At 40.3% G+C, this 13,505-nt stretch overlaps 3 protein-coding genes across 3 annotated transcripts; all 3 read left to right on the plus strand.

The window, feature by feature from the left end:
- The first annotated feature begins 1,164 nt into the window (after window positions 1–1,164).
- Window positions 1,165–2,271, plus strand: LOC110920434. Its single transcript, XM_022164647.1, has one exon. The coding sequence runs from the start codon at window positions 1,165–1,167 to the stop codon at window positions 2,269–2,271; it is 1,107 nt and encodes a 368-aa protein (XP_022020339.1).
- A 4,144-nt stretch (window positions 2,272–6,415) lies between these two features.
- On the plus strand, window positions 6,416–11,613 carry LOC110920435. Its single transcript, XM_022164648.1, has 2 exons — window positions 6,416–6,524; window positions 11,114–11,613. The coding sequence occupies exons 1-2, from the start codon at window positions 6,416–6,418 to the stop codon at window positions 11,611–11,613; spliced, it is 609 nt and encodes a 202-aa protein (XP_022020340.1).
- Window positions 11,614–12,478: 865 nt separating this feature from the next.
- LOC110915698 lies at window positions 12,479–13,246 on the plus strand. The gene has a single exon (XM_022160429.2). The coding sequence runs from the start codon at window positions 12,484–12,486 to the stop codon at window positions 12,991–12,993; it is 510 nt and encodes a 169-aa protein (XP_022016121.2). The 5' UTR covers window positions 12,479–12,483; the 3' UTR covers window positions 12,994–13,246.
- Window positions 13,247–13,505: the final 259 nt, after the last annotated feature.

Consider the following 13,505-nt stretch of genomic DNA (forward strand, 5'->3'; position numbering starts at 1 on the left):
GAGTTAAGGGAGAGAGAGCAGATTGAATTTCAATTTCAAAAAAAGTGACATAATATGGCGCCAAATGTTAAGATTTTTAAAATTCAAATTACCTCCCTTTAATTATTTAGATTAATAGGTTTTTATATATATATAAATTCGAATTATGACATCAGCAGAGACAAGTGGCATACCTTAGGAGTTGACACATAGGCTGAAGGGGTAAGGTCCCAAAAACCTCATAAAAAGGATGTGAGACCATACCACCAACTGACCTTTCAACCTTTTTAACCTTGCGCGGCCGCGCATTAGTCTTACAAAAGGAAGAAAGAAACCAACAAGCAATAGTCGCGCGCCCAAAGGGAAGCCTAGACCCTAGCGCCGCTTTCCTTTTAACAAAGGGCTAAAACCCTGAGATCAATATGTCCGCCCAAATATCCAAACTTGGATATTATTTTACCCAGACTTGGGATCTATTCAGCTGTGTGCACACCGTAAGGTGTCACACTAGATTATAGCAGTAACCTTCTAGAAGAAATATGATCGTGCACCACCCAGACGGTTATAACTGTATGGACACGTGTCATCATCACAAACATTCCTGAAATCACAACGATAGCATGTAATTGGAGAATGATCTCCACTCAAACCACTTTCCACGTGGCAATTCCCCAACCGTAGATCAAGTCGTGATCCGTGTGCATTCACATCAGGATCAAAACAATGTAACAAAGATCAAAAGGACGTAACGGAAGGAAAAATAACCGCTACGGCGTCAGCATCTTCCGTTATCTTTTCAATAACAGATTTTCCCTCCCAAAACTCCCGGTTATAAATAGGAGAACTCTTCAGGTATGAACTCAGATCACATTTCACTACTCAAACACTTTTATCTTCTCCGTTACAAATACTTATTCTCACACCGGAGTCGGGTCAAGGAGAGAACCCTCTTCTCCCCTTGACGAGGCTAACGGTGCTCTGTTTTGCAGAAATCACCGGAGAAAGAACTTGGCTGCAACTGAATCAATTGAGAGAGAACTAACCTTTTATGCGGATTCAAACCCCTTAGATATCTCAGTTCCGACCATTTATCTTGTGTTTCTTCATTGGCGCCCACCGTTTTCTCAGTTTTTCTAGTTTCTATCTCGTTTCAATTCAGTTCATCTTATTTTTCCGTTTTTACACATGGCAGAAAATTCATCTTCTCACCGACAGTCTGGTCCTCGACCAAATGTCGGAAACAATTTATCAATAGAAGGGATGGTAGAAGAGGCCTCAGACGATAATGAGGTTCAATCTAATGGAGCAAATAACCCCGTTACCCCAGGGGTATTTCCCATAAATCCCGCTCAATCAATTTTACCACCGGGAGAAACTCCGATATCATGGTATGTCCGGTCACAAGGGGCATTAAATGCAGTGTACACACAATTGTGTGCTCAAACTGCTCCCATAACACAATCACGAAGGCCAGGATCTAGAGCTCATGCTTCCCAGCGAGAAGAATCAACCTATGATGGTACAAACAGCTACCAGAGACAACACCATGAGTCACAGCCTCGTCAAAGGCAATCGGTTCATGATAGGTTGGGTTCCCAGTGGGATGCCCACACCGATGAATCCGATCAGACATATCGTTTGAGTGCAAACACCAGCGTATTCAACAGACTATACCCAAACTCTAACAAATCCAGGCCTCGAGCGGTTTACAACCCTGAGGCAGAGCATAACTATGACTTAGTTTACAGCCCTGCAGAAGCAGCGGAAAACTCGAAGTTTATACTAGAAATAGCTCTGGCTCCGTTAGAAAGGGCAAAATTACCATCCAACGTCGGAAAATTCAATGGGCTAACTGACCCCGACGATCATCTGAGAGTCTTCACCAGCGCAGGGTTAGTTGGCGGTTGGACTCTTCCGCTCTGGTGTCATTTGTTTGTTCAAACATTAACTGGGCCAGCGCGAATCTGGTTTGATAACCTACCGACGGGGCAAATCGAGTCATGGAAAGACCTGCGCCAAAAATTCTTAACACACTTCAGCCAGCAAAGGCGTTCCATGCGGGATACATCCGATGTCATGAACATATGGCGTCGAGATGACGAGAATCTGGAAGATTTTATAACCAGATATAATAAAGAGGTGTTGGAAATCGGTGGTGTTCACGAACAGCTAATCCGTGCTCAGTTTAAGTACGCGGTTAGATGTGACGACATGGTCAAGGTGTTATCCGGAACAGAGGGCCTTCCCAAGAGTTGGGAAAAGATAATGGCGGCGGCCAAGGTTTATGCGTAGACGGAGAAAAACCTTACTACAAATAGGCCACCACCACCACACAGCAGGCCCACAGACTTAAGTGCGACGGGCGAGCGAAGATTCAAGAAATCATGGCGCGAGTCATCCGGAAGTCGCTCCTCTGAAGATGCTCGCACAACAATTAACAAACTCTCTGCTCAAAGAGAAAACAAGCATGAAAATAGGGAGAGGCAGTGGACCCCCGTAACAAAGACCCCGGCGGAAGTTCTGAGTACCGAGGATTATCAGTTCAAACCGCCAATCCCGATGAAGAGTAAACGTGGTCAAGACCTAGCGCAATATTGCGAATATCATAAGGATACGGGGCACACCACAAACAACTGCATTTCCTTGCGCACTGAAATAGAGAAAGCCCTCAAAAATGGGGAATTTACACATCTACTCCAGAATATGCGCAAGGAGATAAAGCAGATTACCCGGGGAGAAGAAACTTCCAACAAGCGGGCAAAGACTTAAAAAAAAACATCAAATATGGCGAAACTATCAGGGAGTAAGTTAAGTTCCATCTAATTATTAAAGACTTTGTAACGCCTCTGAGCTTTATCCATGAATAAAATTACAAAGTTTCTATCATTTGTGTTTACAAAATGCATGCAATTATTTTAGTAAGCGCAAAAACATTATGGTAGTATAACATAAGCTCCATACGCGGTCAGTGATTACCTCACAAACGACCATAAGCTTCACACATAAGCTTCGTACCAACTTTATTCGCCTTACTTAAGTAAAAGCAATTGTACTCATGCAAAATATTGTAAAGACATTCAAACAAATAGAAACATATTGCCTTCAGCGTACAAATACGCCCTGAAAAGATTCAAACACGGCAGTGTTTCGAGTTTTTACACAAACAACACAACAAAACAAGGATATACATCCCACAAAAAGAAAGGGGGAAATACAAATTGTTCAAAAACAAATTTCACCCTACTCTAAATCTTCATCCTCATCAGGAAAGATTTCTTTAAGCTGCATCACCGGATTATCCGACTGAAGCGCCACATTTATCAACTCCATAACTGGAAGTTGTAAATTATTAAACTCTGCCTTCAGAGAAGCAAGCGCAGCGGCAGTATCTACGCCAAAAGCAGCAGACTTTCTATTATCCCAAGTAACTTTCAGCGCACTAGTTACATGATGAGAGCATTCTGCATAACCTTGCGCGTAACCATCCCGCCGCGCGGCAACCACTAAATCAGCAACAGTCTTATCCAGCTCTTTAGAGTTCAATACAGATTCAGCAACCTATAAAATCAATCGACATTGGTAAAACAAAAAAATAAAGAGAGAGCAAAAGCAAGCGCATATATAAGGGAGGAATCTTACACAAGCAATCCCACGATCCTTCAACCAGGTCATATCGTTCTTTAAAGGCCCAAGCTCGCTTTCCGCTGAAGCCCGCGCCGTCTCTGAATTTTCCAGTTTCTCTTCAGTCTCAGTCAAGCGGCGAGAGGATTCAGCATGTCCGGAACGCGCAAGCTCCAGGTCCTTTTTCAGTCGTTCCTGGACAGAAACCAAAGCAGTAAGTTCTTCTAGTTCTTTATCTCTAACGGCAAGAGTGCTTAAAGCTTATACCTCCCGTTGCTCACTTCGTTCCCTATGAGAACGCGCTTCTGCCAGCGCAGCCTCCAAGTCAGCCTTCTCTTTCTTCAATCTTTCAACCTCCGCATCTTGATTCTTTAGCTTTTCGACCTCAGCTTTGAGGTTATTAATGATAATACGGAGATTTGCTTTCTCCGCATTATCCTTTTCACAAATTTTCTTCCAATTTTTACGTTCTTCAGAAAGGAGAGCAGCTTCAGCTTCGGCCCTTCTCTTCCAACCAGCAACAGACCATTCCTCAGTCTTGCGCTCAGCCTCAAACTTGGCTTGATCATCTTTTAATTTAGCCATCAATTGATCCAGACGTTTCTCATCATTGGAAAATTTCTTCTGAGCCGCCTTGAAAGATTTCTGCTCTTTATGCGTATTATACCACTCCCGAACAATACGGTGGGTAGTAGAAACATGAGAGGCGGTCTCAGCAACATAAGACTGATAGGCCTGTTCACAAGATCGGCTTTCCTGAAACTTAACCTCCCCAGGCGGAAGTATCCCCTGCAGCCAATCTTGACACGCATGCCAGTCCGCAAAAGTATCTCCTTTCTTCAAATTCCAAACAGGGGCGTGAAGGTCAGTAGCATCCTTCTCCGAATAGCTCCGATAGTAATAATCTCCCAAAGTCTCCTCTGGGCGGATGGGAGATCGTTTACTAACACCGGCAGACGAGTCTTGCTCTTCAACCGTCATCCTCTCAACATGCTCCGGCATAGTATCTGAAGGCGAAGGAGTAGGAATTTTTTCAGTCGCCCCTTCCCCCTGGTCTTGAGCAACCACCTCGGGAGTCGAAGGATTATCCGTATCATCTACCTTACCTAGACCAGCATCAACAGATCTCTCGGTTTCAACAGACTTTTCCGCGTCATCTACACCCTCCGTAGCAGCTGCAGGAGCATGCGGAGGGATAGGAGGAAGTTCTTCATTCACCACAGATTGCACGTTTGTGGGAGTTGGAACAACAGGAGCCACTGCAAAAAGAAAAAAAAAACTGTAAGAATCTAATCCATAAAAGGAAACAAGGGAAGATGCTACTTACCAGGAACGGATTCCGTAACAAAGGCATCAAGATTCCCCCTTCGGGTAATTTTCTTTCTCTGAACCTTTTTAGGAGGCGGATCTTCCGCATCAGTATCAGTTTGTTTCCTTTTGTTCGCCCCCCTTCGCACCAAATGCTCAGGGCTGGATTCCAAATCAATTGGATCTTCTGGGTTGGATGGAGGAATATCAGCAGAATCCTTCGGTTCTGGTTTCGGTTGCCTAATAGTCACTGCAGGCGCAAGACCCTCCAAAGTATCAGAAACCACCACATAATCACACTGGTCAGAAGAACGGCGCATACCTTTCTTCTCAACATTTTTAGCCTTAGAAGATTGAGTCTTCTCCGCATCGCCTTTCTTTGGCGCGACATTACTAGTCATCACACGCCTTTTCTTCTCAGGGCCTACGCCCAAATTTGACAACTCACCTATAAAGCCCAAAGAACAATTCACTCAAATGCGCAAATAAAAAAAAGCAAACAGTATGCGCAATCTTACCTACACCAGCAGCAGGCTGTTCAGACAAATCCGTGTCCCGCGGAAGAGAGAAATTCCTCGCAATACGATCATACCAAAGCTCTTCATCAGGCTTTTTCTTAATGGTACCCATCTTTCCTCCTTCTCTCTTATATGCAACAACATACAAAGCAACAACTGCAAAAAACAAAGGAGAGCATACTCAAAAAAAAAGGAGAAGAAAGGGGGTGAACCCAACCATACCGTGACCTCCCTCTGTATACACAGGCTTGTCGTCCCGGTCCATCTTCCAATTCAAGCTTATTCCAGCCCCAACAAGGGCTCTCTCCGGCAAAATAATATTAGGAATTTCTTTCAAATCTTGATACCAAGTTTCATCAGAAGGGGTCCGGAGTGTTTCAACGGGAACATCCTCTTTCCCCCTTAAAACCATCCTCACCGGAATCACTCCGGCCTTAATAAAGAAGAATTTTTGCTTCCAATCATGGAAAGATTTTGGGGGATGAAACAAAATTTTCTTTGCAGAAGCTCTCTGAACAAACGTATAGAACCCCTGGGTGCAGTGCATTTGATGAAAAACCCTAAATCGGGGAACGGTCGGCTCAATATGCATAGCCCGACACACAAACTCAAAATGTCGAACCCGGACCATGCCAATAGGATGCAGTTGAGAAAGATGAATATTGTAAAACTCAAGAATTTCAAGAAAGAACTTCGTCACAGGCAAACGAAAGTTGCCATCATAGAAAAAATCCCAAAAGAGGGTAATGTACCCGACCGGGGCATCTGCCGCTGTCTGCCCCTCTTCAGGGAACAGAGCACCCCAACTTTCTGGAAACTTGAAATTTTGAACTAAACCGTCAAAAGACGCTCTCGACCACTTCAACGGTGGTAGTTCAGTCGACATCTCTTCGGTAAGACCTTCTTGATGCTCCCCGGTTGACATAAGAAGGGAATAGGGGATTTTCAATAAAAGAAAGAGAAGGGGAAAAGTTTTCAACAAAACAATGATGGCACAAGGAGGTTACCCAAATGTTATATACTTATCGCAAAAAATAGCATTGGTAACTGTCACAGCGACTTTTCCGGGTATCACAGTCCTCAAAAACAGCAGGAAAGGTACACACGCGTTTGCACGCGCGCGTGAAAAACACGAATAGTGGCATATACCTGACAGTGTCAGCCTGTCATACAGACCTAGCTGTACCATCCCCTAAAGTCAAAAGATTTCCAGAGCCTCCAAACAAATTAAATTTTCCCATAAGAAGACTCCTCATTTTTTCGCGCCCAAAAAGACATTTCTCTCTCCTAAGTCCAGTGCTCCACTTATTCGCATAAGTACAACACTAGACTGGGGGGACTTGAAGGGGTAAGGTCCCAAAAACCTCATAAAAAGGATGTGAGACCATACCACCAACTGACCTTTCAACCTTTTTAACCTTGCGCGGCCGCGCATTAGTCTTACAAAAGGAAGAAAGAAACCAACAAGCAATAGTCGCGCGCCCAAAGGGAAGCCTAAACCCTTGCGCCGCTTTCCTTTTAACAAAGGGCTAAAACCCTGAGATCAATATGTCCGCCCAAATATCCAAACTTGGATATTATTTTACCCAGACTTGGGATCTATTCAGCTGTGTGCACACCGTAAGGTGTCACACTAGATTACAGCAGTAACCTTCTAGAAGAAATATGATCGTGCACCACCTAGACGGTTATAACCGTCTGGACACGTGTCATCATCACAAACATTCCTGAAATCACAACGATAGCATGTAATTGGAGAATGATCTCCACTTAAACCACTTTCCACGTGGCAATTCCCCAACCGTAGATCAAGTCGTGATCCGTGTGCATTCACATCAGGATCAAAACAATGTAACAAAGATCAAAAGGACGTAACGGAAGGAAAAATAACCGCTACGGCGTCAGCATCTTCCGTTATCTTTTCAATAACAGATTTTCCCTCCCAAAACTCCCGGTTATAAATAGGAGAACTCTCCAGGTATGAACTCAGATCACATTTCACTACTCAAACACTTTTATCTTCTCCGTTACAAATACTTATTCTCACACCGGAGTCGGGTCAAGGAGAGAACCCTCTTCTCCCCTTGACGAGGCTAATGGTGCTCTGTTTTGCAGAAATCACCGGAGAAAGAACTTGGCTGCAACTGAATCAATTGAGAGAGAACTAACCTTTTATGCGGATTCAAACCCCCTAGATATCTCGGTTCCGACCCTTTATCTAGTGTTTCTTCATAGGCAGATATACATCAACCAATAGTCTCTTATTATAGATAGTATAGATGCTCCAAAATCAAGAATCTCATCATCACTATCAACCATAATAACACCACCACTGTACAACCTACCACCGCTAAGTCCGCCGTCGAAGAGATCCTCAACTCCCCGCCTCCGTTGTCTTAAAAAAAAACTCGCTTTTAAAACTGGTCTCCTAAAACTGCGCTCCATAAAATTTTGATAAATTATCCCATGTCACATATTACCCTAAAATTGGTCTCCTTTGTTCCTTTCAATGTTTCAAAGCCTTGTGCTGTAAACCGGTAAGTTCTTCTACTGATTCTTATTTCAGTGCATAGGCATTCATTAATACCACAATAATTAAAAATCAAGTAAGGAAACCAAAGACAATGCTCAATCTATTAAAAACTCATACATTTTCTTCTCTCTCGCATCAGATATATGAGAAGCCCCTGGTTGGACAAAATCGATTTTGTCTTATAAACTGGTAATTGCCACACTCAACCTGTACATCCATATAAGAATTAGTCAAAACCCACAATTTTTTACAACAATGCTTAGGGAAAAGAAAGAAAGAAAAGATAAAATGAGCAGAAAGATTATGACGGAGATAGGGAGCTGCGGTGGGAAGCATACGACGTAGATAGAGGCGGTTGTGGTGGTGGTGGTGCAAGGGTTTAAAGTCTTGGATTAGAGTTGAGTTTCAGATATGGTTTAAATTTGGATGCGGGTGAGGTTTTATTAGGATTAGATTGTGGGTTTGAAGATGAGGGTTTGAAGTTGTGCTTTGATTGCTTAAGATCTAAGAGATTTGATGGTGGTGGTGGGGGTGGTTTGAGAGAGAGAGAGAGAAAGAGAGAATAGGGGGGGGGGTTGGGGTGTGGGAAGAAATGAGATATACTAAGCCACCCTCATGTGCTTTGCAAGACATATTTAACTGGAAATTTTAACAAGTTTATGGGCAAAGGACGTAAGGTGTAATGGTTTTTTCTAAAAAAAGGACCGTGACTGTAATTATTGAAGTTAAAGGCTATCAATTGCAATCCGATACAAACATCAAGGACGAAAAGTGTAATTTACCCTTGTATTTTTTATGGTTTTTGTTTTAAAATATGTTTTTTCCCTTTTTTTCTGCTTTAGTTGTATTTTTTTTATTTAAAATTTAATGGAATTTTTAACTTTTTAAATTATAAGAGTATTTAATAATATTAAATTATATTTATTAATATATAAACTAACATAAATAATAATAATAATAATAATAATAATAATAATAATAATAATAATAATAATAATAATAATAATTAAACAATGATTACTTAATCCTCAACCAAGCCCCTACCATTACACCTCTTTTGGGCAATTCTGAGTGAGAAAAAAGTGTGCATACGTGTCACCTACGTGGCAGCACTTTTTTCTCATCCAAGCCCCCAACCAAGCCCCATAACACATTTTGTGACCGGATAGATATGACCTGAATTAATTTAGAATACCTACAATTTATCATTTGACCCAGGTCGTATTTTGTAAAAAGTTAATTGACTATGTGGCTTAACGAGTAAAAGGAAATATATATTAGATACATTAAAAAATGAGGTATCAGTATCTTTAACCAATTTGAAAAGGAGATGTCGCTATCTTCTAGTACGCTAAGATAGAAACCCTAAATTTTCGTCTCTATAAATAGGGTAAATTACACTTTTCGTCCTTTATGTTTATAGCGGGTTACAATAGATAACATTTAACTTCAATAATTACAGTCATAATCCTTTATTTGGAAAACGCATTACACCTCTCGTCCTTTGGCACTAAGCAAGTTAAAATTTTCAATTATGTCTATCCACTAAAGGGTATTCTGGTCATTTCATGTTTTTATTTTACATATTCATTATTAATAAATAAACACCATCTTCCCCAATTCCCCCATCCCTAACCCTAAAACATAAACCCAATCTCTCTATCAGTTCTCTCTTCCCCGCCTCTCTCTAGCCAACCCTCACCACCACCACCAAATCCCCTCCCCACCACCGCATTTGATAATTTCATTCAATAATTAATAAATGAAAACTCACACAACAGCAAATGAAAAATCAAATAGAAGAATCATAACATATTATTCAATCACAAACTGAACAAATCAATCCAACAATTTCATAGAAGCTGTTAAGAAACAATGGATCAAACAATCATAATAATTCATCTTCTACAATATCAAGTTCTTCGAACACATGGAAGATATTTTATAACAGAAAAAAATCAACTTATCTTCACATCGACATCGGAATCCGGTCAAACCGACTCTGTTCCGGCAACCGGAGCACTGATTAACAACCTTCATTCTTTATCTGTCTTCACAACTGTCCGATCTACCGTCAAAATTCATCACGTGACGCAGAAGTTGTCATCGACCTCGCCGAAGACCTTGTTTTGTGTAAAGATTAATTGGTTCATTGATTCAGACCTGCAACTATGGTTGAGGTTTTTCTGAGGGGTTTTTATCACCGGTAGAGAGAGAGAGAGGCAAAGGTGAGAAAGATAGATGGAGCATGATTTTCTTTATACGACGACGGTGATTTTACGGAGGCGGTGCTATGGCGGTGGTATGGCGGTGGTGGTTCTATGGTAGAGTGGGGCATCAGGAGTTGGAGAGAGATGTATTTAGGTCTGTATATGCATATTTTTTGTTTTTTATTTTTGGTTTTAATTGATTATTTTAAAGTTTATTTATTTGAGTGTAAAAAGACATAAATACCCTCATGTGATAATCACATGATCTGACTTAACTTAAAATTTTAACCTAGTTAGTGCTAAAGGACGAATGGTGTATTGGGTTTTCTAAATAAAGGATTATGACTGTAATTATTGAAGTTAAAGGCTATCTATTGCAACCCGCTACAAACATAAAGGTCGAAAAGTGTAATTTACCCATATAAATACTCTCTAGGAAGGTAAAACGCTAATACCATCACAAACTCTAAACTTAGGGGGTGTTTCGCCTAGCTTTTTTTAACAAAGCTAATAGCTTTTTTAGCATTTTTTTTACAAAATAAGCTTAACATGGTGTTTGGTTTAGCTTTTTAAGCTTATGCTTATTAGCTTATATAAGCTAATTTGAAGAAGCTTATTTGTGTAAGGGTGTAAGTTACTCATTTGCCCTCAAATGGTGGTGGATTAATAATTACTGAAACAACTTATTACGGGAACAAATTAAAGAATGGTGGATTTAACAACTTATTAAGACGCATAATTAATAAGAGGCATATGGTGGATAATTAATAAGAGTTAACTTATTACTGTAACAATTTAACAACTTATTGACTTATAATTAATAAGAGGCAAATGATGAATTTTCGGAGAAGAGGCAAGTTAGTGGATTTAATAAGTTGGTGGATACAAATTATGTTTTGCTTAACTTTTTATATAAGTAATACTATTTATTTTATTCATTATAGATAAATATTACGTTGTTGATGTTGGATATCCAAATACTAGTGGTTATCTTGCTCCATATAAAGGAACCGACATTTGTTATCATATACTAGATTTTTGTCGTGGAAAAACAGTTGCTAGTCATGCTCCTAGAGGACCTAAAGAGGTATTTAACTACCATCATTCATCATTGAGAAATGTCATTGAACGAACTTTTGGAGTATGGAAGGCTAGATGGGAGATATTACAACATATGCATGTCAATTACACCTACGAGACACAAGTAAAGATTGTTCTAGCATCTATGACAATTCATAATTATATTAGAAAAAAAGATACATGTGATGAAGGATTTAACAAGGCGCAACAAGAATCTTACACTCCAAATAATGGTATTGATAGTCGAGGATCTAGTGACATTAATGAAATAAATGAAGACACAAGTACACAACGTAGAATAGATGATTTATACATGAGTGCAGTTAGAGATATGATTGCAGTAGATCTAACCAAAGCAAGATAAATGTTTATTGAATATTAATGCATTTTTGTAGAAGTTTTACGTTATCCTCGATATAAATTTATCCAGAAATGATGGTATAACTCATAAAAAAAAGTAGATACATATAAAATATAAGTTATGTGATAATATGTAACCATGCCCCTTTTGATCATTTTACTAACATAAGTTAAATAAAAAAAGCTAACACAAACACTTAAAAAGAGCTTATCTAGAATATAAGTTAATCCATACACTTAAAAAGAGCTTTATCAAATGATAGAAAATAAGCTATAAGCTACTTTAAAATATAAGAATAAGCCAAAAAATAAAAGTCAGGCCAAACACCCTCTAAGGCCATCCGTAGTCATAAAGCCCCTTTGTGGGCGTTATGTGACACGTGTCGTGCCACGTCACACAGAGGCTTTATGGGCGTTATGTCACTTAAGGCCGTAGTCATAAAGCCCCTACCAATCATTACCTAAGACCGTGGGGTATGGTGGGGCGTAGGTTGGGGGCATGGTGCGACACGTGGACTATTGGACACCCAAGACCAAAAGCCAATTTCAAAGGGGTATGGTGGGGCGTGGGTTGGGTGGGGTGGAAAAAAAAAACAATTTCAAAGGGCTAGTGCTCTTGGCCAATGAGGTTCCGCCATGTCATGTGGTAGCCCCGCCCCACGCCCGACCTTAAACTCCCGCCCAAGGGGCCACACCCAAACCCAAACCCAAGCCCACCCGGGGTGGTGACTTAGGCGTTTCTCTTCAACCCACGCCCCATACCCCATAGTCTAATTATTATTTTTCAATTTTGTTAATTAATTATAAAAACCCTTAACTTTATATGATTGTTCAAATTTTGAAAACAAAATAAACACATAGCGCCGCTATATGCATGACGCCACCCACCAAAAAGGCCCCCACAACGCCGCCTGTCGTGATGTTCAGTACGTTATGGGAGAAAAAAAACAAATATCACGCCCCACTACAGGGGTCTAATACTGTCATTCTTTTACCTTTATTCACTCTTGAAAGGTTAAGGGACTCAATTTGTAACTTCTTAAAACCAAAACTCATCTACCACCTTGGATTTATACGAACCATACAAAAGTCCCAAAATCGGGAATTAGGGTTTCAAAATTCAAACACACCAATCAAATTACAACGAAAACTCTCAACAAACATGATCGAGGTGGTGTTGAACGATCGATTGGGGAAGAAGGTCCGCGTAAAGTGCAACGATGACGACACAATCGGCGATTTAAAAAAGCTCGTTGCAGCTCAAACCGGAACCCGCGCAGATAAGATCCGGATCCAGAAGTGGTACAACATCTACAAGGATCATATCACTCTTAAGGATTACGAGATTCATGACGGTATGGGCCTTGAACTTTACTACAATTGAGATTGCAGGTTTCGTGTTGTTTACGTAAGCCAATGGTTGACCGCTGACCGTTGACGAATAGTTGTAACTTGAAAGTTGAATGAATCCGGTGGTGTATGAATAAGTTTTGTATTTTGAATTGGTGAATTTGTATGATAGTAAGGATGAAAGTGTGTATGTGATTTGAATTTGGTTGCTGAATTTTAACGCTTTGTGTGAAATTGTGAAAATATGTATGGCTGTGGATGTTTGATGATGAAATTTGTTGCTTGTTGATGTTAGGATATATGGACTTTTTGGAGTTTGTTTGATTTGTTATTGGATAGTTGAAGGCGCGAGGTGCAGTTAAGGTGTGAAGGGGGCGCTTGTCGCCTAGGTGAAAGCATAGCTGTTAATGGCGAGTAACGCTACATAGCAAATAGCGATAAATAGCGGGCGGCTATTTTATAAATAGCGATACACTAGAAAAAAGTTTTAGAAATTTTATATGTATATTATATAAAAACACCATGGTATATATATGCTATTTTACA

Source organism: Helianthus annuus, chromosome 7 (assembly GCF_002127325.2).
Source record: "Helianthus annuus cultivar XRQ/B chromosome 7, HanXRQr2.0-SUNRISE, whole genome shotgun sequence".
Classification (NCBI taxonomy): Eukaryota; Viridiplantae; Streptophyta; class Magnoliopsida; order Asterales; family Asteraceae; genus Helianthus; species Helianthus annuus.